The sequence below is a fragment of the Chionomys nivalis genome, chromosome 3 (assembly GCF_950005125.1).
Source record: "Chionomys nivalis chromosome 3, mChiNiv1.1, whole genome shotgun sequence".
NCBI lineage: Eukaryota > Metazoa > Chordata > Mammalia > Rodentia > Cricetidae > Chionomys > Chionomys nivalis.
In genome coordinates this window covers 94,893,757-94,918,690 of record NC_080088.1, presented here as the reverse complement: position 1 = coordinate 94,918,690, position 24,934 = coordinate 94,893,757, and the positions used below count along the sequence as shown (strand labels likewise).

At 47.5% G+C, this 24,934-nt stretch overlaps 2 protein-coding genes and 1 pseudogene across 3 annotated transcripts; 2 read left to right on the top strand and 1 right to left on the bottom strand.

The window, feature by feature from the left end:
- Positions 1-4,818: 4,818 nt before the first annotated feature.
- Positions 4,819-9,455, top strand: LOC130872265 (tudor and KH domain-containing protein-like; annotated as a pseudogene).
- A 5,888-nt stretch (positions 9,456-15,343) lies between these two features.
- Positions 15,344-19,716, top strand: Lamtor4 (late endosomal/lysosomal adaptor, MAPK and MTOR activator 4). Of its 2 annotated transcripts, XM_057766172.1 has the most exons (4): positions 15,344-15,495; positions 15,912-15,992; positions 19,004-19,121; positions 19,400-19,716. In XM_057766172.1, exons 1-4 carry the CDS (start codon positions 15,493-15,495, stop codon positions 19,495-19,497), a joined length of 300 nt encoding a protein of 99 aa, XP_057622155.1. In that variant the 5' UTR covers positions 15,344-15,492; the 3' UTR covers positions 19,498-19,716. The 2 variants fall into 2 exon arrangements, with proteins under 2 accessions (XP_057622155.1, XP_057622156.1); XM_057766173.1 differs by lacking the exon at positions 15,912-15,992 and having other exon boundaries at positions 15,410-15,495.
- A 387-nt stretch (positions 19,717-20,103) lies between these two features.
- On the bottom strand, positions 20,104-24,536 carry Trappc14 (trafficking protein particle complex subunit 14). The gene is made up of 11 exons (XM_057765488.1): positions 23,881-24,536; positions 23,524-23,619; positions 23,296-23,425; positions 23,108-23,194; positions 22,843-22,963; positions 22,604-22,751; positions 22,204-22,286; positions 21,955-22,118; positions 21,287-21,441; positions 20,949-21,142; positions 20,104-20,821 (listed from the first exon to the last, which is right to left on the bottom strand). The coding sequence occupies exons 1-11, from the start codon at positions 24,289-24,291 to the stop codon at positions 20,668-20,670; spliced, it is 1,743 nt and encodes a 580-aa protein (XP_057621471.1). The 5' UTR covers positions 24,292-24,536; the 3' UTR covers positions 20,104-20,667.
- Between the last annotated feature and the right edge of the window lie 398 nt (positions 24,537-24,934).

Below are 24,934 nucleotides of genomic sequence, written 5' to 3'. Positions count from 1 at the left end.
CCCAAAGGCCTTTTTAATGAAGTCTTTTTGAAGGATTTGTTGCCAATTTGGGGAGCGTCCTCTTAATATCTGAGGAAGATCAGGGTATAACCATTATCACCTGCCAGAGTAGGAATCAGCCATCAATAAATTTAATGGAGGCCTGAGTCTCAGTAGTTTACCCTGAAGCAATACCTGGTTACAGGAAAGACTATAAACTAAGATTACCTGAGCACCACTCAAGACCAGATCATCCAAAGGAAATGCCGAACATTCCAACCGCTGTAGATAGGATCACCTGCTAGCACACTCACCAGTACACCCCTAGACAAACGTGAGCCAATCAGGAGTTCTGAACCTCAGAAACCCCTCACCCCCACCTTTATTACCATAAAAACCCAACTCTAACTGAGCCCGGGGCCTTAGTTTATTCCAGTATGTTGGACATGAGGAGAGACTGAGTTTGCAAACTTGCGTAAAAATAAAGGCTCTTTGCTTTTACATACAGGACTCAGTCTCCTTGCTGGCTTTTGGGGGACTTTGTGGATTTGGGCATAGCATTGACCAAGACACATGTTAAAGCTAATAAAGCTACCATTGCTAGGACAAGAGCAGCGCTGCTAGGATAAGAAATCTATTACAGTGATACATAGGGTTGAATGATGCTACAGTGGGCTATGGGCCTTCTACGATATCCATTCCTGTGCTATCAGGTAACCTTTTGCAAAAGTTTCTTTAATTTCTTTCTGTAAAGCATAAACCATTGAGAAGAATTAGGGCAACCCATCGAATGCATCTTTTTTAAAAAATATTTTTTATTGATATTTATTGAGCTATATATTTTTCTCTGCTCCCCTCCCTGCCTCTTCCCTCCTCCCTCAATCCTCTCTCAAGGTCCCCATGCTCCCAATTTACTCAGGAGATCTTGTCTTTTTCTACTTTCTACTTCCCATGTAGATTCTATATATACATAAGTCTCTCTTAGTGTCTGCATTGTTGTCTAAGTTCTCTGGGATTTTGGTTTGTAGGCTAGCTTTCTTTGCTTTATGTTTAAAAACCACCTATGAGTGAGTACGTGTGATAATTGTCTTTCTGTGTCTGGGTTACCTCACTCAAAATAATGTTTTCTAGCTCCATCCATTTTCCTGCAAAATTCAAGCTGTCGTTATTTTTTTTCTGCTATACAGTACTCCATTGTGTAAGTGTACCACATTTTTCTTATCCATTCTTTGATCAAGGGGCATTTAGGTTGTTTCCAGGTTCTGCCTATGACAAACAATGCTGCTATGAACATAGGTGAGCACATGCCCTTGTGGCACGGTTGTGTATCCTTTAGATATATATCCAAAAGTTATATTACTGTGTCTTGAGGAAGGTTGTTTTCTAATTTTCTGAGAAATCACCACACTGACATCCAAAGGGGTTGTACCAGCTTGCATTCCCACCAGCAATGCAGAAGTGTTCCCTTTACCCCACAACCTTTCCAGCATAAGTTGTCATCAGTGTTTTTGATCTTGGCCATTCTTACACGTGTAAAATGGAATCTCAGAGTTCTTTTGATTTACATTTTTCTGATGACTAAGGATGTTGAACATTTCCTTAAGTGTCTTTCAGCCATTTAGATTCCTCTGTTGAGAGTTCTCTGTTTAGGTCTGTACTCCATTTTTTATTGGATTATGTGATCTTTTGGTGTCCAATTTCTTGAGTTCTTTGTATATTTTGGAGATCAGACCTCTATCTGATGTGGGGTTAGTGAAGATCTCCATTCTGTAGGCTGCCGTTTTCTCTTGTTGACCATGTCCTTTGCATTACAGAAGCTTTTCAGTTTTAGGAGGTCCCATTCATTAATTGTTTCTTTCAGTGTCTGTGCTGCTGGGGTTATATTTAGGGAGTGGTTTCCTGTGCCAATGCATTCTCTTCTATGAGGTTTAGTGTGGCTGGCTTTATGTTGAGGTCTTTGATCCATTTGGACTTGAGTTTTGTGCATGGTGATAGATATGGGTCTATTTTCATTTTTATATATGTTGATACCCAGTTATGCCAGCACCACTTTTAAATATGCTTTCTTTTTTCCATTTGATATTTTTTGCTTCTTTATCAAATATCAGGTGTTTGAAGATGTGTGGATTGATATCCGGGTCTTTTATTCGGTTCCGTTGGTCCTCCTGTCTGTCCTTATGCCAGTACCAGGCTGTTTTCAGCACTGTAGCTCTGTAGTAGAGTTTGAAGTCAGGAATTGTGATGCCTCCAGAAGTTCTTTTATTGTACAGGATTTTTTTTTTTTTTTTTTTTTTTTTGCTTTTCCAAATGAAGTTGAGTACCATTCTTTCAAGGTCTTTGAAGAATTTTACTGGGATTTTGATGGGCATTGCATTGAATCTGTAGATTCCTTTCAGTAAGATCACCATTTTTTACTATATTAATTGTGCCAACCCAAGAGCATGGGAGGTCTTTCCCCTTTCTGGTGTCTTCTTCAATTTCTTTCTTCAAAGATTTAAAGTTCTTGTCATACAAGTCTTCCACTTGTTTTGTTAGAGTTACTCCAAGATATTTTATGCTATTTGTGGCTATTGTGAAGGGTGTTGATTCTTTGATTTCTTCCCCAGCCCTTTTATCTTCTGTGTACGGGAGGGCTATTGATTTTTTTTTTGAGTTAATCTTGTATCCTGCTACATTGCTGAAAGTGTTTATGAGTTGTAGAAGTTCCTTGGTAGAATTTTTGGGATCACTTATGTAAACTATCATATCATCAGCAAACAGTGAGAGTTTGACTTCTTTTCCAATTTTTATCCCCTTGATCTCCCTTTGGTGTCTTATTGCTCTAGCTAGGACTTCAAGAACTATATTGAATAGATACGAAGAGAGTGGACAACGTCATCAAATGCATCTTACCCTTGTCCCAATCATACTTGCTATCATTACATTTTAAGGCTGTAGTACAGTAGGAAGAGACATTCCAATCACATTTTAATTTTATCTGTTTTTCAAAATTTCTAACTGATCCCCTAACAATATGACAACTTGCCTTAACTTGGTTAATTAATTCACTGTCTCATTATCAATCTTGTTTTGTTCAGTCCAAAGTTCTGTTGAATGTTCTTGCCACTCTCTAACGAATTCAGCAGTTTGGGTTTCCTTATGAAGCATCACTCCAGCTGTTGCTGCTGTAGCTGTCAATGCAATGATTCCCATAATAACTGCAATAACCAGTCCAACCATTTGACCTGTTCTTTTCAACGTTCTCTCAGTGAGCTTCTGCACCAGGACCATCACAGGGAGAGCCTTGCATGGCTTTTGACAACCTCACTGGGATCCAGATTGCTGGTCTTGCTCTAAGACTATATAAACTTTCAAGGGACAAATTTTAAAACATACTAGAATTAACACAGGTATGAAGGGCACAGAGTTCGCAAGTGATGCTGTAACTATTAGGGGGCCATTGTGCAGGCACTTTTAGTAGCAAGTAAAGAAACGGTACAATGCCATAAAAGGATGGCTTTGATTTAGTCTAAAAGACAAAGTATAGTTATCATCCTTAATGTTTAATTTTCCTTCCCATGCCTTAAGAGGGTAGAAGGCACTTGGCAATTTCCACAAGTTAGTCTGAATTGAAGCGCCAAATTGTAGGACAGGACTTGACATCCCAAGTCCATGCCATCAGATAAGTTCATTAACAGAAGCACTAGTTTCCACAGCACCATTCAAATTATACTGTTTCCATGTTGACTCTAAGTAGAAATATCTTCCTTGAGGTGATCCAACATGGCTCCAGTCTATGACATCTCCTTGGGAGGTATTAATTAGCACTTGAGGCCTCTTACTCTGACATTGTTGCCAATGCATCCAGTCAGATTCTTTGTTGCTGACCCGCATCTCACAGAACAGTAGATTTATGGAACTAGTATCATTAATCTCCTGCCCTTTAAAACCAGATGCTTGAAGCATATAAAACTTGTTACAATAATCTTGGGTAGCATTGACTATGGAAAGCCATACCTGATAGGTTATCTTTAGGCATTGAATTTCATTTCCCATGCAAATAGAAATTCCCTGTACTCCCTCACTGTAGTTTTCATTCACTCCTCCGTCCGCTGAGAAGGACCTCTGTTGTCATATGGACCAGATAGCCATGAAGATTCATTAGCCACTACAGGAATACCCGTATCTCCCCAACTTATTGCTGTGTTAATTGGAGAGTTGGGGATAAAAGCCTGATATGTATAGTTTGCCCCTGTTACCGGTATAACTACCACAGATAAGCATGCAAGGAACAGATCTGTAGCATTCAGGCTTCTGAGCCATTCCCTTCCCCTTTGTCACAAATTCTTAAACTGTCCCCAGGTGAGAGGCTTTGCTATCTGCTCCAGAGGTCTTTTGTTTCCCAGGGGCATCTCAGCAGCTGCAGCATCTGGGAGATGTCTCAAGCTCATGCTGGATTTTTAAAGATCAATTCTGATGGGATCCACAATCCTTTATCTCCTGTGGAAACATAAGCATAACCTCGGCCCTGACTTGATATTTTCCCTGGATTATTTTCATGTTAAAACATTTAAAACTGCCAATCCTGGAGTCCCTTTGTCCTGAGGGAACTTGTCCTTCCAGTTTTTAAAATGGTCAGCTTCTTTGTCCTTCTTTAGCGGATCCTTTATCCTTCTTCAAGCCACACGTTGGGCACCAAAATGCCGTGGATGTCGCAGCGCAGGTGTTAGGTTCATGCGAGTCCCTTGAAAGTGCTCACTCACGTAGGGAGCCACGGGGCGGCGACACCGGTGACGTGCGAGGCGAAGCGTGTGGCGTGCGCCTCGGAGGAGCGGATGTTAAGTCAGGGTACAGCAGAAAATGTCCACTGAATGAACTTCATGGACAAGCCTGTCCACTATTCAAAAAATAGCCCTGGGCCTTGGGATCCCAGCAAGTGCAACAGTTGCCCACATCCTATACCGCCGATACAGGGAAAGCAGAGAAGAGCGATTGACATTCTTTGGAGAAGATGACGTCAAGATAGAAATGCGAGTTCCCCAGGAGGCTGAGAAACTCACTATTGGTCGACAAGGAACCAATATTAAACAGCTGCGGAAGCAGCCCGGCGCTCGGATTGATGTGGACACAAAGGATGTAGGCGATGAGCGAGAGCTGCTGATCAGCGGGTTTCCTGTTCAGGAGTGCAGGGCCAAGGCAGCAATCCATCAGATCCAGACAGAGAACACCCCAGTGTCTGAGCAACTCTCAGTGCCCCAGAGATCTGTGGGCAGAATCACAGGGAGAGGTGGCGAGACGATTCGCTCTATCTGTAAGGCCTCTGGAGCCAAAATCACTTGTGAAAAGAATCAGAGGGAACGCTACTACTGTCAAGACTTATAACAATCTCAGGAACACAGAAGGAAGTGGCAGCAGCTAAGCATCTGATATTGGAGAAAGTTTCGGTAGATGAAGAGCTTCAGAAAAGAATTGCCCATTCTGCAGAAACCAGAGTCCCTCGAAAGCAGCCGATCAGTGTGCGAGGAGAGGCAGCGACAGAGCCAGGTGGAGCTGACGAAGCAGCTTTATGGAAGACTACCAGTTCTAGCATGGGGCCAGCTGCACCCCCTCCCCCCCGCCCCCGAGGTTCCTCTCCGCAAAGGAGGTGGTGATACGGTTGATGCTGGACCAAAAGACGGTTCCTGGGAGAAACCTAATGATGACAGCTTTCAGAATTCGGGTGCCCAGACCAGTCCAGGGACTGTTTGAAGGTATGTAATGAAGAGGAGTCTATTAACCATGCGAAAGACAGGAATGCTGGATTAACTGACCTAAAAATTAAAAATTTTGTTTTTGTGATTTCCATCTCTGTCTCCCCTGCCATGCTCTCGGCCACCCAAGAGTGTTGCATTTAAAAAAGCCCGGACATTTTATTCGGTCTGATTTGCCCGATTGGATTTCCTTGTGTCAGTGGAGCAGCTCATCTTAGGCTTTTTCCTAACAATAACGCCAAGTGCAAATTCTCAACTCACTAGGTGCCACGGTTTTCAGCTTTCCTCCTTCCACACTTTAGTTTAAGGCAGTGGGAAATAGAATTTTGGCTTTCTTTGAGTATCGGCATTTCTGGAAGCTGTCAGATGCTTACGGATTCTTAGCTCTATGAGCTATTGTCTTTTTCCCTTGGCTGTCTTCTATGGTTGCACTGGTTAGATTTTCGGTTCATTCTGTTTGTGATTGTGAAAGCACCCGGGTCTCTGGATTCAAGGCCAAGTGAGAACCACTTGTCCTTTTAGGCTATGCTTTTCCTGCTGTATTTCCACCCTACCAGTTTAGTTTGATGATGCGTGCTCTAGATAATTCTCCCGATTTAGAATCATAGAACTTTCACAGATCCGAGTGGGTGTTCTGATAATACATGAGAGTACCACCTCTACAGTGTGCGTGTACAGGTAGTTTAGAGATGGGGTACAGTGGGGAGGCATATGGCGGAAGTCATGTTTTTGAGCCAAGGTTCACAGATGGAGAGATTTGCCTGAAAACATCCAGTTGGGAGAGAAGAATGCAATGTTTGGTGCAACCACATAAGTCTTTACTGCAATGCTGAAAGACAGCGTGAGTGAGAAGAAAATAATAAATGTGAAAAGGGTGAGGGGGGAGAGTCCTGCAGGAACCTTCAGTAGGCCTGCATTTGGAATATGAAGCAGGTAGGTATAAATTCTGAAGCCAGAGAGGTGAGAAACCAGATCATCCTCTTGCATAAAGACAATGATGAATAATTTACCTGGTGTCAATCTGGAGAGCCACTTAAGTGCTCGGCAGGGGCTTGACTAGAATATAGTTACATTGTGAAGTTTTGCAGATGTTTATGTCTTTGGGAAATTCTCAGACAAGATTCACATTGGGTGACAAAAGGTATCTGCTAAGCAAAAGACGGATTAGGACTAGGTGCTAATTCCCCAAAGCTAGGCCCAGTGTAGCCCAGCAGGAGTTCTGCCACATGTCTGTCTGCTCTCCCTCTCTAAATATCCTGTCTGTTGGCTGCAATGTTGGATGGAGGAGTTGAGCACACACCAATTCTCCCTGTCTTTTTCTTTACTCCTGTTTAATTCTGCATGTATGTGTATGTAACTCTGTGTGTATGTGCATGTAACCATTGTTTAGAAAAACATGTTTTAAATGGCAACCATGAGGCTCTTCTCTAACTTGGCTGGTGACCTCATTATGATGTAAGCAGCTACATGCCTGGCAGCCATCTTTTACTGAGGTTAAAGAGCAATCTTTTTAGTCCCAGTGAGCTAGCTCTCTGTCCATTTTATCTCCCTTTAGAGTTGGGGCATCACTCCAGACCCCTGGCATCCATTTTGGAATGTTGGGCAGAAAACTCCATTTCAAGCCACCTCCCCTGGGAGTTGCCTCAATCCAAACTGCACCTCTAAGAAAGCCCGCCAAATGATGACCTCTCCCCAGGGAGGGTCAAGACAACGACCACAAGCTATTTAAACTGCAGCCCAGAGAATGAACACGTGATCTCTCCTTTTTCCTCTCTGGTGTTCATTCCAGTTCTTCTTTCCCCTACCCCTTGCCCCCAGGAGTGGTGGTATCCATTAAACCTGGGCTCCTTCTAATTCGGTCTGATCTTGTTTGATTTGGATTATTGGCTTGTCGGTCAGAAAAATACTTAACACTAAGTACTTATGTCTTTGCCAAGTTTTCAACGCCAAATGTTTGGGTTAAGGCTTCACCTCAGCCCCTGGCATCCATATATCCAAAGAGTCTGAAATGTTTGGTTGGAAAGTTTCATCCCAAGCCCCCCTCCCCTGGGAGTTACCTCAGTCCAGACTCCACCCCTGAGAAAGCCCACCAAACAATGACCCCTCCTCAGAGATGCTCAAGACCACTCTCACAGGGTATTTAAACAGCAGCCCAGAGAACAAACACTTGGTTTCCCTGTCTTCCTTCCCCATCTGCTCTCTAAGGGCCTGGAAGTTCACCCAGGAGTGTTGGTATCCATTAAACCTGTTTTTTTTTTTCTTTTCTAATTCCATTTGATTTGGTCTGATTTGGATCATTGCATTGGTAGAGTTTTTTGGACCACAAAAATTTTTCACCAAGCGTCTAGAGAATTTAAATAAATAAGTGGTGGCCTATGTTTGCTAAATAAAGTACTTGATAAATAAGATATACATTCTATAATGGAGTTTCTGGTCCCCCAGAGTGTCCTTTTCCCAGAGTTGGGCATTTGAGCAGAGGCCCCCATGGCTTGCCAAGGGCAATGATGGCCTCTGTGCTCCTTCAGTCCCTGCTCACAGGCCCCTCTTCTCCTGTTTCCATTTGGCCCTGGTGATCTTTTTCATGTCATGTTTTCTTGCCTTCTCTGGAAACAGCAATGAAAGTTTGATACATATTTGTTCTGTTTCAGTTTTTATTATTGACTTCCCACCTGTATCTCCTGGTAAATAGGATAGAAGAGGGTGTCAGGGTAACGCTGTGGTGATGGGCAAGGAACAGGTGCTTTAAGGTTTGTTTGTGTGAAGACAGGAAAGTGTAAGTGTTGATAAGGAGAAAGCCATCTGAGACGTAGAAAAGAATGAAACGTGTTCCCGATTTCTCCCTCTCTCTCGTTCTGTTACTGTTCCCAATCTTGACATTAATTGATTGATCTGATAAGCTATTAGTCTAGCTCTGGCAGAGTACTAAACACTATACTCTACCACTATAGTATCATATCCACAAAGTCAGGATTTTAAATTCTCTTTGGTTGCTTTCTAATGTGTCTAAAATGGATCTCTTTTTGTAGACTCCAAGTTCTTGTGAGCTGCAGGGAGTTGACTTGAATCCACCTGGAACAGCATCTTGCCAGATCCAAGTGGTGCCTGACTTTTCCACAGAGCCTGGACAGTGAAGTGAACCAGCCAAGATACTCCAGGATGGGGCCAGCACCCCAGAATTCTCAGGTCTCAATGGTTACAATGCTCCTGGGTCAGGAGAAAGCAGTCTTGAGAATACAGTATCCTCGTTCCTGTCTCACCTGCTGCCCCTTTCTAACTCCTCACCTTTTTATAGTAAACAAAAGGGAAGGATGTTAGTATGCAGGCATCTGTAGTGGCTCGCCCTTAGTGTCCTACAGGACATCTCCTCAGCTGCAGCCACTAAGAGCACCTTTGTGCACTTTACCGACTGTCCCCCTATAAAAGGCAGGCCTTGCCCACCTCCCTCTCTCTCTCATTTTCTCTTTTGCCACTTTTGTCCCCAGGACTGGTCTCTGGCCCCTCTCTGCCCCCTTTCTGCCCCTTATCTGCCCCTTCTCTGTCCTCTTTTCTGCCCCTTCTCTCTCCTCTTCCAATAAACCTCCCATGTGGGCCCTGTTGTATGGCGTGACTCCTTCTGGCCATTTTAAAATAAATTATGACAGCTTGAATTTTATTTATTTGTTAATTTTATTTATTTTAAATTGACAGGCCATCACCCAACACATGTCATATCTGACACAGAAAACCAATAATAGCATTCATGTCTCAGGTCAATTGTATCAGTGACCTTTTCCTCACTATGAATGACTTTATCCTGATCCATAGGCAGCAGGCAGAGAGAGAGAGAGGGAGAGAGAGAGAGAGAGAGAGAGAGAGAGAGAGAGAGAGAGAGAGAGAGAGAGAGAAATTTGGCATGATCTTTCAAAACCTCAAAGTCCACCCATGCGACACACTTCTTCTAACAAGGTCACAGCTATTCCAACAAGACCACCCTACCTAACTGTTCAAATTCAGTGGTTCTCAACCTTCCTAATGCTGTGACCCTTTACTATAGTTCCTCATGTTGTGGTGACCCCCAACCATAAAATTATGGTTACCCCTGAACAGAACATGTTAAAGATCAAAGAGGAACACATGCCTTTAGTCCCAGCATATGGGAGACAGAAGCAGAGGGATCTTTGAGGTCAAGGCCAGCCTGATCTGCAGTATTTGTTCCAGGACAGTCAGAGCTAAACAAAGACACCTGGCCTCAAAAAACAAAACAAAACAAGATAAAGCAAAAGGACACGAAGTTGGAAAGAGATGGAAATGGACCTGGAGGAGAACAGTAGAGGGGTGAGAAATGTCAAAATATGTTACAGGTGTATATGAAATTATCAATAATTAATAAAAATACTCCCTATGCATGCATATACGGAAATAAGTAAAAATGTTTCAAAAAAAGAAAAGAAATAGTGCCTCAAAAAGCAAAATAAAACAACAAAGAAAGCAGCAATTGAATCTTAGTGCCACTACCGCCTAGCCATATTCAAATGACAGCAGTTTCTCCACAGGCCTCAAACCAGTGTAAAAAGTAAATGACTTCCTTGATCACTGTGGGACAATGGTCTTTATCTTGTCACTTGTATTATTTTAATAAAATTTGATTTCGCCAGTAGCCAGGCAGGAAGTAGATGCGGGGAGATGAGAACAGGAGAATTCTGGGAAGAGGAAAGAGTTCAGTCTGCAATCGTCACCCAGACACAGAGGAAGCAAGATGAGAATACCTTGCTAATAGAAGGTACCAAGCCACACGGCTAACACAGACAAGAATTATAAGATGTAAGAGTTAATAAGAAGCCTGGGCTGATAGGCCAACCAGCTTATAATTGATGTAGACCTCTGTGTGTTTCTTTGGGACTGAATAGCTGCAGGACCGGGAAGGACAGCAAAGCTCTGTCAACACTTGATTGCTCTCCTACCCATCTGTCAGATGATTATGATGTTTGTGATTTTCATATAAGCTTTATATTATCCTTAAAGTGCAATCATGATACACATACACACCCTCTGCCTTCCTAGATCTCAACAGATAAATGGGTGAAGTCAGACTGGGTAGCTTTCCTTCTGCAACTTGCTTTAAATATAATAATAATTATTATTATTATAATTATTTATGTGAATGTGTATATCATACAGCATGTATGTGACGACAGAAGATGACTTTGGGGAGTCAGTTTATCTTTTTTATTTTGTCGAGGCCCTGACTCTCTTATTTTTCTACAGGCTACAGGTCTGTGAACTTGGATGATTGACCTCTGCCTCTCCATCTCTCTGTAAGAGTACTGGATGGCAGGTGTGGGTCCTGGTTATTCGTCAGGCTTACCTAGCAAGTACTTTCAGCAGCTGATCTGGAACTCGGAGATCCGCCTGCCTCTGCCTCCTGAGTGCCGGGATTAAAGGTGTGCACCATCACCGTCCAGCTTATTTTCGTTCTTTCTTTACCTGTTGTGGACATGTAGGTTGATTCTATATTTTAGCTGTCATAAGTAGTATTTCAATAAACACGTCAATACAGATATCTATTCAGCATATTGATCTTGTTTCCTTTTGTTATATGCATAGTATTGGAATGGCTGAATCACAAAGTAGCTTCTTAAAATTAAGATATCTTATTTTTATTAATTTAGATTAAGTACACCTGTGCACATCTGAGTCTTGAGTTTGCTCGTGTAAGTGTAATGCACATGGAGGCCAGAAGAGGGCACCAGATCCCGCCTGCAGCCGCAGTTACGGGCAGTTGGGAATCATCGATGTGGGTGCCAAGAACTGAACTCCAGTCTTCAGTAAGAGCAGCAAGCACTCTTAACTATGGGGCCATCTCTCCGGACCCATGTGGTAGTTCTGTTTTTAATTCTTTGAGGAAACGTCATGCTGCTTTCTATAATGGCTGTACTAATTTACATTGTCTCCAGCAGGCACAAGGATTCCCTTTCTTCACATCTTACCAACACTCACCACTTTTCTTTTATAATAACCGTCCCAGGAGCTGGAGCGATGGCTGAGAGCACTGGCTGCTTTTCTAGAGGAACTGGGGGTTCAGTTCCTAGTACCCATATGGACTGACACCCTTTTCTGGCCTCACGTAGCACTGTACTATGCGTGGAACATAGACATGCAGGCAAAACACCCCTATGTATAAAATAATAAACCTACAGAAATACCCATCCTAGCAGGTGTGGGGTAGTTTTGGTATGCATTTCCCTAGTCGTTAGTGATGTGGAATGCCCTTGAGAGCTGGTGTCATGGACACTCATTGTCAGTTGTCATATGCTATTTGAATGCACTGGGTAGCTGGCTCTGGAAGCAGAGCTGCACCCTCATCCCCAACTCCACCTCCATTTCAGGCATAAACGTGCTTGTCTCAAGGGGTCTTCCAAGGTCTAGGGATGGGCTGCCCCCCTAACTCCGACAGAAAGGGAACAAACATCAAAAGAGCCCAAGAGTGACGATACTGGCCTGTCAGTACACAGTGATACACATCTTTAATCACAGAACTCTGGAGGCAAAGGCAGGAGTATCTCTGTGAGCACCAGGCCAGCCGAGTCTACAGTGTGAGACTCTATCTCAAAACCAGCCAACCAAACAAAGTGCCCTTGAGAATGACTGGCAGGTGTCCCGTTTCCAACAGAGGTCCTAGTGTTGGTATGAAGGGGCCTGATGTGGGAGAGAGGCTGAAAGCTCAGCCATGGGGTGAAAACCCCAGGTCAGTTTCTGCTGGATGTCTGTAAGCTCCCAGTTTGATGGTTTTTATTCTTTACTTAGAAGCCTCCCACAAGGAGACATTCTACTCTGCCCAGGACTTTCTGTCTGTTGGTGGCTGCTTTAAAGAGGGGTTTCCCAAGTTAGTGTCTGCTAGATACTTGACTACCCGATTCAATTGCTTTGTGCTCGCTCTCTCGCTCTCTCTCCTTCTTAATAAAGTCACCCATTCAAAACCAAAATTGTGGCCACTGTAGATCAGCTTCTGAACTGTACAAAACAGCGATTGATATTTGTGTATCCATCTCAGAAAAAAGTCTCGACGTTTCCCATCCGTTAATGAATTACATGGTTCCTCAAGCTGTTGTCTGAATGACAGATATTTTAGGTATTGACTTCACAGCAGTTATATGGTTTCAGGTATTTTCTCCCATCCTTTATATTGTCCCGCTTTTATTTCATTGGTCATTTCCTTTGCTCAGCAGAACTTTTTCAATCTGATGAGGTCTTGTGTGTTAGTTAATTTTCTGGTGGTTGTAACAAAGTCCTGTACTTGAAGACTCGTGGTTTCCGGGGGCGGGGAGTTCATCTTGGTGGTGGGAAGGCCTGGCGGTGGGAGCACCAGGCAGCTGGTCACATGGCGTCCACAGTCAGCAAGCAGAGAGATGGCCGCTGGGACTCAGCTAGCTTTCTCATTATTCAGTCTGGGATGCCGGTCCACTAGCGCTGCTCACATTCAGGTGCTGCCCACTCTTCAGTGAAACTTCTGAGACTGTCACAGAGAGACCTTAATTTCAGTTACATTAACAGTGACATCCCACTTGTTTGGGGGCAATTTGTTGCTTATGGTTTTGTTGTTATATTAAAAACTCATTGCCAAGGCTGGTTTCAACGTAGAATTCTATGCTTGCTTTTAGGACTACTAGTTTCGAGCCTACAAGAGATCCTGTCTCAGAGAAAAGTCACAGCGGTTCCCGTCAATTTTAACGAGTGTTTGGAACGCAGGAGATACCCAGTACACACTCGGTGACGGAACAAGAAACATCGATGTCGACATGAGTTGTGTGAGTCACGTTGTGACCAAAGGAAACAGTACTAGGTGAAGAATCGGCCTTGCAAAGAGTTCATTCGTATTAATAAAAACGTCAGGAGGAAGTTTTTAAATGCAGTTTATGTCATTGCATGGGCTGTCTGTTGTCAAAAATCAGCATTTTCTGTGTTGTTAATAGTTTCTGTGTTAATAACCATGTCTGACACTATGCCTGAAAAGAAATGAAAAATTGCCTTCTGACTTCAGGCCCTTAAAAAAATTCTTATTTTTAAAATTGTGTGTGTGCATGCGTGTGCACGTGCATGTATGTGTCCACAGAGGCTTGAAGAGAGAAAACATCAGATTCCCTAGAGCTGGAGCTTGTGGGTTTCCTGATATGGATGCTGGGAACCAAATGCAGGTCCTCTGGAAGAACAGCACAAGATCTTAACCTCCAAGCAATCTCTCTAGACCCTCATTTCCTTCTTGATTACTGAATGCCAAGTGTTCTTGGATGGTTTAGTCAATTGCTATATAAAAAAAAAGGTAAAATGTAGTTTTAAAGAACTGCATAATTTGTCCATAGGGCAAAGGAAAAAGCTTTGGACTTGGCATCAGAAAATTGAGACTAGAAACTGACCCTGCCACTGGCCAGTTGTAGGCCTGGAAGCGAGGTTCAACCTCTGCACTTCCCCCATCTGCAACATGGAGCTATCACAGGGAAGCTAAGGGGGCGCTATTATAGGGTTGTGAATGAGAGATTTTGATGAGTGTGTATAGATGGAAATGATCTGAGTAATAAATGGAAAAACAAATAAATAAAAGCTGCCCTTAGCCAGCGGTGGCAGCACACAGCTGTGGCCTCTGCACTTGGGAGGTGGAAACAGGAACTTCAGAAACTCAAGACCAGCTACATGAAGTCCTATATCAAAACAAAACAAACAAAACCCAAAATATTATGCCTAAGCATCACGAGTACCTAAGGCCAGGGAATGGCTTGTATATTTAGCATCTCTGAACAACTTTCTCTTGCTAATCTCTACTAATTTAAAACTCTTTAGAGACAGTCTCACTATTAAGTGTAAAGTAGCCTCGAACTCAAGATCTGCCCACTGAAAAGAGGGGTGGGGAATAATTCACACATCCTAAAATTCTCTATTTCAAAGTGTATGGTTCAGTGACCTCGGCACAATCACAATGATGTGCAGTCTTTAACGCAATTCCAAAAAGCTTAAATTACCCTGCCCCTCCCCCCCCAAAAAACCCAATAACAGTCACTTGTCCCACTACCAACAACTAACATGCTTCCAGTTTTTCTGGGTTTGCCAGAAGTTTACATGTATTGGTCAGGGTCTCGGTAGGTAGCTCATGCTCAGACTGGCTTTGAACTCGCTATTTAGTTGAGTGGCCTTTGAAGCCATCTCTCCAGCCTACTTTCTCCATCTTGTTTTCGAGATTCTTGTGCTTCATTGTATCAAGACTTTATTCCCTTGTATTGATGATATGCTATTGTGTGTGTGCACCAAATTTGATTTACCCATTCAGAGTTATATTTGGGTTGCTTCACCCTTAAACGTCCTCAAGACAGGAGAGTAACTTTATGAACAGCTTTTCATATGCAAACTTTCGTCTTTCACATTAGTTTCTCATTTCAGGTTCAGGTTGAAGCCGGGCACTCAGTGCCAGAGGTGTCCCGTACTCTCATTACACCGCTAGACTGCGGTAGTTTCTGCTAGGAAGCCCCGGGTGCACATGCGCACATTCGTAGAGTGGGAGGTGGGGGGTGTGTCCCGCCCCCGCCCACTAACCCACGGACTCTTCCGACACTCTCACCGGGTCGGGGAAATGCAACCAATCCACGAATGTGTCCGGGAGCGGCGCTTCGCAGTGGTTGATGAAGTCTGATGACGTACAACGCCCTCCAATCGGCGCGCGGAGGGCTGGGCTAGCGTCAGCTGGTGGAACCACATGACCCGAGCCTGGCTCCGGAAGCTACCTATCCGGTAGAGAGCTCCCCGGGCACCTACGGCTGCGATGGTGAGTGAGGACGCATGCGCGGGCGTGCACGCCTAGGGTTCCGCGTCCCCGTTCCCCAAGCTTCAGTTTCCCCCTTATGGCCTGCCCTAGGCTCTTACCTTCATTGCACCCTGGAAACGAGAGGGAATGGAGATGGGAGGGAGGCGACAGGGAGGGCTGGAGAAGGCTCTGCCACCGGGTGTTCTGCTGCTGGGGAATAGTCTAGATGGCACAAGGGGGCTGGAGTGAGAAGGGCTGCGAGGAGGGGCTAGGAAGGTCTCCAGGGTCGTCTACACGACAAGTGGATGAGCTCGGGGGTCCAGTAGTGGCCGCAGATAGTCTTACAAGCCATTTAGAGGGTCTGGAAGGCCAATTCAGGAGGAAGATGGGTCTGCAAGGCTGTCATGCTTCTCACCCCTTGCCTCTTTACCCACTAGACTTCCGCACTGACCCAGGGGCTGGAGCGAATCCCAGACCAGCTTGGCTACCTGGTACTGAGCGAAGGTGCAGTGCTGGCGGTGCGTTGTGGGAAAGTGAGGCGTGCGAGCAGGGCGTGGGCGGGACTGTGTGTGTGTGTGTGTGTGTGTGTGTATTGGGGAGGTCCTTTCGGGATACACGACCCAGAAATACCATCAGATATTGCCCAGTTTCTCCCAGGTGTCTATTTTTTGTCCTCTGGCTCCCGGCTTGCCATATATTGAGCTTTTAGTAATTAACGTCTGGAATCCAAGTCTTTTGTTTTATGGTATAAAAGAGGTTTGTATCCAAAGGGCTGGGGATGTAGCTCAGTTCAGAGAGTTAATTTGCTTAGCACGCTCGAAGCCTTGGGTTCAATCCCCAGCACTACATAAACCAGGTGGGACATAACCTGTCATCCCAGCACTTGGAAGAAGTTCAGGGTCATCCTTGGCTACGGTAGTGAATTCATTCCAGCCTGGACTACATGTAACCTTGCCTCAAAATAAATAAATAAATAAAATAAAGGGAAAAAAGTTTACCAACTTTCTAAAGTCATACAATTAGTTTGATGATGACTAATCACTTATAGTGTTTTTATTTGGTATAGCTTTAAAACTCACATGGGGGTGCATATAGGTGCCACACCCAGTAAATGTCAGAGAACAACCCTCTGGAGTGAGGGTTCTTTCAACATGTGGGACCTGAGAATTGAACTCAGGTCATTGGCATTGAGACAAGCACTTATATGTTTGAACCATTTCACCTGCACCTAGATCGCAAGACTTCTTTTTTTTTCTTTTTAAAGATTTATTTATTGTGTATACAACATTCTGCCTCCATGTATGCCCACAGGGCAGAAGAGGGCACCAGATCTCTTTACAGATGGTTGTGAGCCACCATGTGGTTGCTGGGAATTGAACTCAGGACCACTGGAAGAGCAGCCAGTGCTCTTAACCTCTGAGCCACCTCTCCAGTCCCGCAAGACTTCTTTAGAGGCAGGAATGAGCTGAGCTGCAAGGGCAGAAGGCTGTGAATGAGGAAAGAACACTCAGGGCTGGGAGCTGGACTTAACTGCCTGAGTGTGTCAGTGCCTGTCTGAGTTAGTTGTGGGTTTCTGTTGAAACGGTTTGAGCAGGAAGGATGATGTGGTAAGAATCTGATAGTGGAGGACTTCCTATGGCTAGCCTCGACATCTTTGGAGGAATCCTAAGGGTTATTTAAAACACAAACATGGCTCACTGAAATGGTTTAACAGGAGTCATCTAGGTAGGAAACTAGACTGGTAGCAAGAAGGAACAAGGTCTTCCCGCCCCCTTAGGAGAACCAGGTATGGTGGCGAACACCTTTTTAAGATTTTATTTATTTTATGTATGAGTGCTCTATCTGCATGATGCCCTTTTTCCAGAAGAGGGCATCAGGTTGCACAGATGGCTGTGAGCCATCATGCGGTTGCTGGGAATTGAACTCAAGACCTCTGCCAGAGCAGCCAGTGCTCTTAACTGCTGAATCATCTCTCCAGCTCAGTTGTATCTATTTTTTAGTGTGCCTGCACATGTGTGTACAGGTATGTGTGCTCACACACATGCTGAGGCCAGTGCAGGACAGCAGAGTCCTGCTCTTAGCACTCTGTCTTATTTCTTGGGCCAGGGTCTCAGTGAACCTGGAGCTAGGCTTGCAAGCCCTGAGCAAGCCCCAGCAGTCCACCTGTCTTGTGCCCCCTACGGTGCTGAGGTTGCAAGTGTGGCCATGTCTGGCTGGGGATTTGAACTCAGGTCCTCTTGCTTGTACAGCAAGCGCTCTTATTCACTAAGCCATCTCCAGAGCCCAGCGGTGTTAGAGGTGTTCTATATGTTGGTACTAACTAGATAAAAGTACTTCTGCATGTATATTACCTTTCTGAAGTACTCATCCAGGAGCGCTTTAAACTGAGAAAACCTGAAAAATACTATGATGCCTGAATAAATAACTCAGGAAAGGAAGCTGACCAAGGAAGTGGCTAAGAATGTTGATGGCCTGACTGTAGATACTGAGTTTGAGGTGTACTGAAAACAGATATATAGAACATTTATTATGTAGATACATAGTGCTCTCTTGTTTTCTCACAAAACCTTCACAAGCCAATAAAATAGGTCCTGCTGACCCCAGCATACAGATAGGGAAACAGCAAAAGGAACTAAGCCTAGTAATATAGGCCCACTTAGAAGCAGTGAGGAGAGGAAGTTAAGACAGTCTGGACTACTGTCCAGACAAAGTCTGGACTACTGTCCTAGCCAGAGGGAAAGCTTCAAAGACGAAGTGGGTGTTTCTGCTTCATAGCCTACAGACAGGACAAGTGGGAAGACTGGGAACAGGTGGAACCTTTAAAGACTGAGCAGTTAGCTCAGTGGTGGAACATCTGCCAGGAATCCTAGGTGAGGAGCTGGGGTGTGGCTCAGTGGTAGAGCCCCTGCCTAGAATCCCCCAGTGAGGGGCTGGGGTGTGGCTCAGTGGTAGAGCCCCTGCCTAGAATCCCCCAGTGAGGGGCTGGGGTGTGGCTCAGTGGTAGAGCCCCTGCCTAGAATCCCCCAGTGAGGGGCTGGGGTGTGTCTCAGTGGTAGAGCCCCTGCCTAGAATCCCCCAGTGAGGGGCTGGGGCGTGGCTCAGTGGTAGAGCCCCTGCCTAGAATCCCCCAGTGAGGGGCTGGGGTGTGGCTCAGTGGTAGAGCCCCTGCCTAGAATCCCCCAGTGAGGGGCTGGGGTGTGGCTCAGTGGTAGAGCCCCTGCCTAGCATCCCCCAGTGAAGGGCTGGGGGTGTGGTAGATCATTTGATAAACACACTTGATGTTTTGATCGCCAGCTTGGATATCAGTAGAGTTGCAAATAAAGCCTGGTATTTCAGGATGAGAAACAGGATGGTACAAGGGATGGCAACACCATCATAAAGAAGCTTTAGGTAGAATTTTTCCAACGCTAGGCAACTTGAGACTATGGGAGACCATAACAAGCATGAGAGCCAGCGGTCCTGTGTCTTGAATTTGTCCCTAACTCCAGGCTCTCACTTTTTGCCCCTACTCTCCTCCATCCACATACAGTCATCTGGGGACCTTGAGAACGATGAGCAGGCAGCCAGCACCATCTCAGAGCTGGTCAGCACAGCCTGTGGCTTCCGGCTGCACCATGGCACGAACGTCCCTTTCAAGCGCCTGTCTGGTGAGCTCCTGCCTTTGGTGGTGGGTTTTTTTTTTTTTTTCCTAGAGGCTTCTCTGCTTTGGGAAGGAGTATCTAGCTCCATTCCATTGATTCCAAATTCCTCCTGGGGTCCCTGGTTCAACTCCTGCCTTCAGTTTGAGATCCCTCTAGTATGAGAACCGAGTAATAAGGACCAGAAGGGTTTTCACAGCCGCCTCTCCTTGTCTTATCTCAGCCAGTTTTGCTGTGACCTCACGGAGGCCACTGCACTTGCTAACTGTACTCCCTTCCCTTTCCAGTGGTCTTTGGTGAACACACGCTGCTGGTGACTGTGTCCGGACAGAGGGTGTTTGTGGTAAAGAGGCAGAACCGCGGTCGGGAACCTATTGATGTCTGAGCTGCAGAAGGCTCTGGCTGGACTGTGGACTGCTGCTGAGGCCTGTGACGGGGGACACTGTCCTCTGTCTTTCTCACTGCTGGAACTGGGCCTGTGCTTACCACCTCCTCACCCCCATTCAAGTCACAAAGGCTAAGTGACTTCTGCGCTAAGGGAAACTGGCAAAAAGATCCCCTCTTTTCTGCCTTCTGCATAATAAACAGCAATGCAACCCTTCTTAGTGCTCACAATATGTGCACAGAATGGTTTGTCTGGGTGGGGGTGGGGCTGAGGCCATCACACCTTGTGCCTGTCTTTGACCCTCTAGGGAGATAGCCGTACCTCAGTCCATCAGTGGGACAAGACCACCTCCAGGCATCATAGAACTGGGAAGTTGAGACAGGTGTGATGGTGCACATCTGTGATCCCAGCACTTGAGAGGCAAGTCAGGAGCATCAAGTTCAGACAGGCTGGGCTGCTGCACAGTGGTTTCAGGCCAGTCTAGGGCGTTCCGAAAAGCCAAAGTAAAACTAGAAATTGGAGACTCATGGACAGGAAGACAGCTGTTTGTACACTGAAGGCGATCTCCCCTGTGGCCGACACAGACAAGACTCAGACTCCCTCCTGAAGAGCGTTTAATAGTTTACTTCAGTTGGAGATGGAGTCAAGAGAATAAGTTACAGGAACAGACAAAAAAACCAAGAAAACAGAACTTAAAGTGCTTCAGGCTGCCAACGTAAACATGAGGGGCAGAAAGAGGCCACCTAGCTATGTCCCCAACCCCTGAGACAGGAGAGTCATTGTCATTGTTGGGGTCCCTTTACCACTACCACCCTCTAATCTCAGCCCTGCGGGTGGGTGGAAGGGAATTTCAGAGGCAGAGAGGATTGAACAGGAAGGAGAATACTCTGTAAACTCGGGACAAGTGAAGGGCTGGGGCAAGGGAGCGCCTGCGGCCCTTGCCCTGCTGGGGTGGGGCCAGCCCCCCACGAGAACTTGGGGAATACTGTTGGCTGAGCTGCAGCCATGCTGCCCATTTCACAGCTTCTGCCCTTATCCCTCAGCAGCAGACACAGACAGACAGCCGTGCAGGGCCTCTCTGCCTACAGTGGGAGGCGCAGCCTGGGAACAAGGAGCCCTCCGGGGGCTTAGGGTTTCTGGAGTGTCCAGAGCTGAGTGAGCAGACTGGTGCTACTTGACAGGCTCCACCACCAGGACTTTACACTCGCGCTTGGCAATCTTGTCTAGAGAAAGCACAGCCTTGTCCGGGGGCAGGTAGAGGGGACGACCAACAGGGGAGGCCACAGGGGGTGTGATGGCCCTGCGCTCCATCACGCTGCCAGACCTGGGAGAAGACAGGGGCTGTGGGCTCCGTGGGGGTGAGCATCCCCATCCCTCCACCCCCCTGGCATCCTGTTCCTAGACTCCCAACTCCCCTCCTGGTCACACTGACAGCCACCCAGGTCCCTTACCTCATGAGGTGGCTACGGGAAGGCTGCTGGTGGGAGAAGGACTGAGAGCGGCCTAGGCTGGCCTGGTGTCTTTCCACCAGGTCGCGGACGGCAGGGCTGCTGGGACTGCTCTTGCGGGACAGGGGCCGGGCCTCCGGCGGAGGGTGGGACACACTGGCAGTGAACTGCAGCTTCAGTTTCATGTGCTGGCTCAGCTGGGTAGGAAGATGCAGACCTTCACACAGACCCAGGTTGGACTGGGCCTCCAGCTTCCCTGTGCCCAGCCTTCTAGGCTCCCTAAGGCATTTCCCCTCCAAAAGCTAGGGAGCCCTGACTGTCCCACCCAACACTGGGCCCACCTCAAAGAGCCCCGTCCTCAGAGCCTGGAAGGCCACACTGAAGGTAAGCGCGCTGCCCTTCCGGGAGAAGCCAAGGTTATTGAGGGGTGTGTGGCAGACGATGGAGTCCAGGGCTGCTTGCATGGCCCGGCGCTCCTCTTCACACAGCTGCTTTCCTGGGGACAGAAACAGCTTTCCTCAGCCCCCACAGGTCTTTACCAGCAGGGGGGTGTTTAATTCACAAGGTGCTCTGTGGGGTGCACTGAGTAAATGTTATCTTTTGCTGAGGGTTATAGACAGCGATGGTTAATGCCATGTGCCGAGGTCTGTTCTCATCAGTATCGTGCACTAACTCATTAATACGTGTAACAAGCCATGAGATGTTATTTACTCAGTTTTAGAGAGGATAGAAGCCCAGAGATGCAGTAACTTACCAAGGTCACACAGCTAGTAAATGAGCGGGGTAGAATCTGTACCAGAACGCACAGACCCAATGCCTCTGCCCACTGCCTATCTTAACTCCCCATCTGTGACCCTGGATGACTAGCCAGGTACTTGGCAGAGCCATCTGGCTGCTGCAGGCACCCACTGAGGTAGGCCTGACACCACTCTGAGCTCTTCTCACTATCCTACGTCTTCCTTTCCCTCCCCTCCCAGGGGACGAGGTCTCAGCCTGGTAGGGGACCCACCAGCCTGTGCGTGCTCCGGGGTCCACACAAGCCTCACAGCAAGGAAGTCTTGGAGGTTGTTGAGCAGCGTGTAGGTGACAGTGAAACGCTCGTAGGTCCGAACAGGGGATTCACAAGAAGCGGTCATCACAAAGCAGGGGCGGTCTAGGCGGACACTGGGCAGGCTGGGAGCAGTGGAAGAGGAAGCTGGGTGTATGTGTTAGGCAGAGGTGAGCAGGAGAAGTGCCTGGTGGTCTCCCACATACTCACCGGTAGTGGGTGTAGATGCTCTGGGTGAAGGGCAGTTTTGGGGTGGACCACTGAACCACGGCAATCAAGGGGACTTCAAGACCCTGCAGAGAGGACAAAGGGAGACTTACCACGTTCAGAGTTTTCATCTCTTAAGCCCACACCTTTCCCTTCAGTTGTCTCTCCTTTGAGACAGGTCTCAGCCTAGACTCATCTACATCTCCTTACTTAGCTGGGGATGACCTTGAACTTCTGATTCTCCTGCTGTCTCCGGAATGCTAAAATCCCAGGCCCCACTTTGATTTATGCAACGCTGAGGGCAGAACCCAGGGTTCTATGCTTGGTAGGTAAGCACTCTACCAACGGAACTGTATTTCCAGTTCCCGCTGTTCTCATCACTTATGTGAACACACCAGCTCACCTCCTTGGCCCCAGGAGGGGGCTGCTCACCCCCTCTCAGCTGAAACAGGAAGTTGTGTTCCTCCAGGGCACTAAGAGGACAAGGGAAGTAGCCAGAGGTACCAGGAAGCCGACAGAAGGAGCCCATGGAGACTTCCCCCGACTGGTGACTAGTACAGAAGAAAGGAAGGCAGTGAATAGCTTGCCACATCCCATCTCTGCCCCACCGCTTGACAGCCCCACCCCTCCTCAGGACCTCACCAGACATTGTCCACCAGCAGTACAGAGCCATCAGGCATGACAGGGAGATAACTGGCATTGAAGTTGGGGAGGATTCGGATATCCCAGATGGAGATCTCCTCCTGGGAGGAGCTGTTCAGCACTGTGTGTGGGAACCAGCCAAGTTCAGAGAAGTGAGACCCCCCACTTTCCCCCAGCCCTACCTTTACCAGCATAACAGACCCATCACTGCCCTCCAAGCCACTCCCTTGGACTATTCAAGCCTTGAGCCAAAAGATTTGCTCACCCTTGAGCACGGTCAAGTGTTTTCCAGCCACAGTGAACTGCCGGCATTTCAGAACTGGAGGGGGAAGCAGCGTCAGCAGGGTGCTCACTGTAGACAGGGGATGAGGCAAGAAATCAGACCTCTGCTTCTTCCCTGCCTCCCTCTAATCTACCCCTCTTCCGGGTTCCAGCTTTTCCCTTCTTCCCCACCTTGGGCCTTGAAGGCGCTCTGTTCTCCGCGGAAAGTCTCCCCAGGAGATCGAGTCTGTAGCAAGCGCAGGTAGCCTTGATCTCTGACTTCCGGTGCCTCAACCTCACGCTTCCACACGGTCACTACAATCTAGATACAGGAGGCATCGGACCATAATCAGGACTGACGGGTGGGTCTTGAAACGCCGTCTGAATTATAGGGCAACAGCTCCAGCTTTGTCATCCTACCTTGGCCTTGGGTGTCCCTGGGGGCAGTCTATCCAGTGAAACAGTGAGTGGGAAAATGACCTCATCTGTGGACACGATCGGTTCTTCCACAGGCAGCTGGGGATTGTAAAGGGGTGAAGAAGTCAGGAGACGTGAAGAAGTCAAAGACGCAGGATCCTTCAACCTCTCTGCAAGACACGGCAAGTCTTTATGCCCTCCCCTCGCTGTCATCTGCCTCCAGTCTTAGGTCCCTCTGCAAGGCAGAACAATGCTGTCATCTGCCTCCTGCGTCAAGTCCCTAAAGAGTCCATGCCCCAAACTTTCCCCTGTTACCCCCAACGAACCTCCCCTCTGCCCTTGTCACCCAGGGATCCTCACCGTGGTCGCTCCCCCTGAGGTAGAAGGGCCCGGGCCGTGAGTGAGAAGGGGGCTGCAGCCTCGAAACAAGCCTCCGCCCCCTGGGTCCCCTCCCCCCGGGGGCTCGGCATCCTGGTCGCCGGCGCCGCCGCCCCCCGGGATGCCCCCTCCGGCGCTGACCGAGGCCAGGGCGGCCAGGGCTGTCGCCAGCTCGGTCCAGGCCCCTCGGGATGCCAAGCCCGCGCCTCCCCCGACGCCGGGCCCCGCGCCGCCCCGGCAGCGCAGCACCAGCAGGAAGCGGACCGTCTCCCCCAGGTATAGATGGTTGCGCCGGGGCAGCGCCCGGTACCGGCCCGGGTCCCCAGCCAGCTCGGCGCGTGGCGGCAGCGGCACGGCCGGGAAATACATCGAGTAGTCGCACTGGGACTCCATTGGGGGGGAAGGCGACGCGACCCGAGACCGGGCCGGCGGGGAGCCACGGGACCTGCGGGAGCTCGGCCGGCGAGTCCCGACACCCGAGGGCCGCCGCTCCGCCCGGCAGCGGGAGACACCAGCCCGGCCCGGAAACCGGGGAAACGAACCCGGAACCCAGACCCTGCGGCGCCGGAACTGGGGTGCAGGGCTGAATGACTGGAGAAAGACCGGAAGCGGAAGGAAAGGGGCGTAGCCTCTGAGGTTGCACGGAGCTGGTGTGGTTTGCGGTCGTGAATGTAGGCTGCTGAGGAATTTGTGGGAGGCTAGACAAGCTTCTTTGGGTAGAATTTATTTTTATTTGCCCCTCTTCCTCCTCCCTTCCTTCTTTCTTTTTATTCCCTTTTTCCCTTGCTGTCTTCCCTAATTTTCTCTTTCTCTTCCCCCTCTCTCACGCTTTTTTCCTTTTATGACAGGGCTTCTCGAAGCCCAAGCTGGCCTTAAACTCTCTCTCTGCCTGACTAAGGATGAACTCAAACTTTTGATTCTCTTGCCTCTGCTATTCTCCGGAGTGGTGGCATTACAGGTATGTGTCATCAGGTCTGATTATGCAGGGCTGAGGGTTGACCACACTGAGCTACCCCTGTCTTTTTCTTGAATTTTT

Coding starts and splice junctions, on each gene's coding strand:
- Trappc14 (XM_057765488.1), bottom strand. CDS start 24,291: ATGGAGTCCCAGTGCGACTACTCGATGTATTTCCCGGCCGTGCCGCTG. Junction 21,143..21,286: donor TGAGGACGGGGCTCTTTGAG/GTGGGCCCAGTG, acceptor CTTCCTACCCAG/CTGAGCCAGCACATGAAACT. Junction 20,822..20,948: donor TCCCGTAGCCACCTCATGAG/GTAAGGGACCTG, acceptor GTCTTCTCCCAG/GTCTGGCAGCGTGATGGAGC.
- Lamtor4 (XM_057766172.1), top strand. Junction 15,993..19,003: donor GCGAAGGTGCAGTGCTGGCG/GTGCGTTGTGGG, acceptor ATCCACATACAG/TCATCTGGGGACCTTGAGAA. Junction 19,122..19,399: donor CCCTTTCAAGCGCCTGTCTG/GTGAGCTCCTGC, acceptor TTCCCTTTCCAG/TGGTCTTTGGTGAACACACG.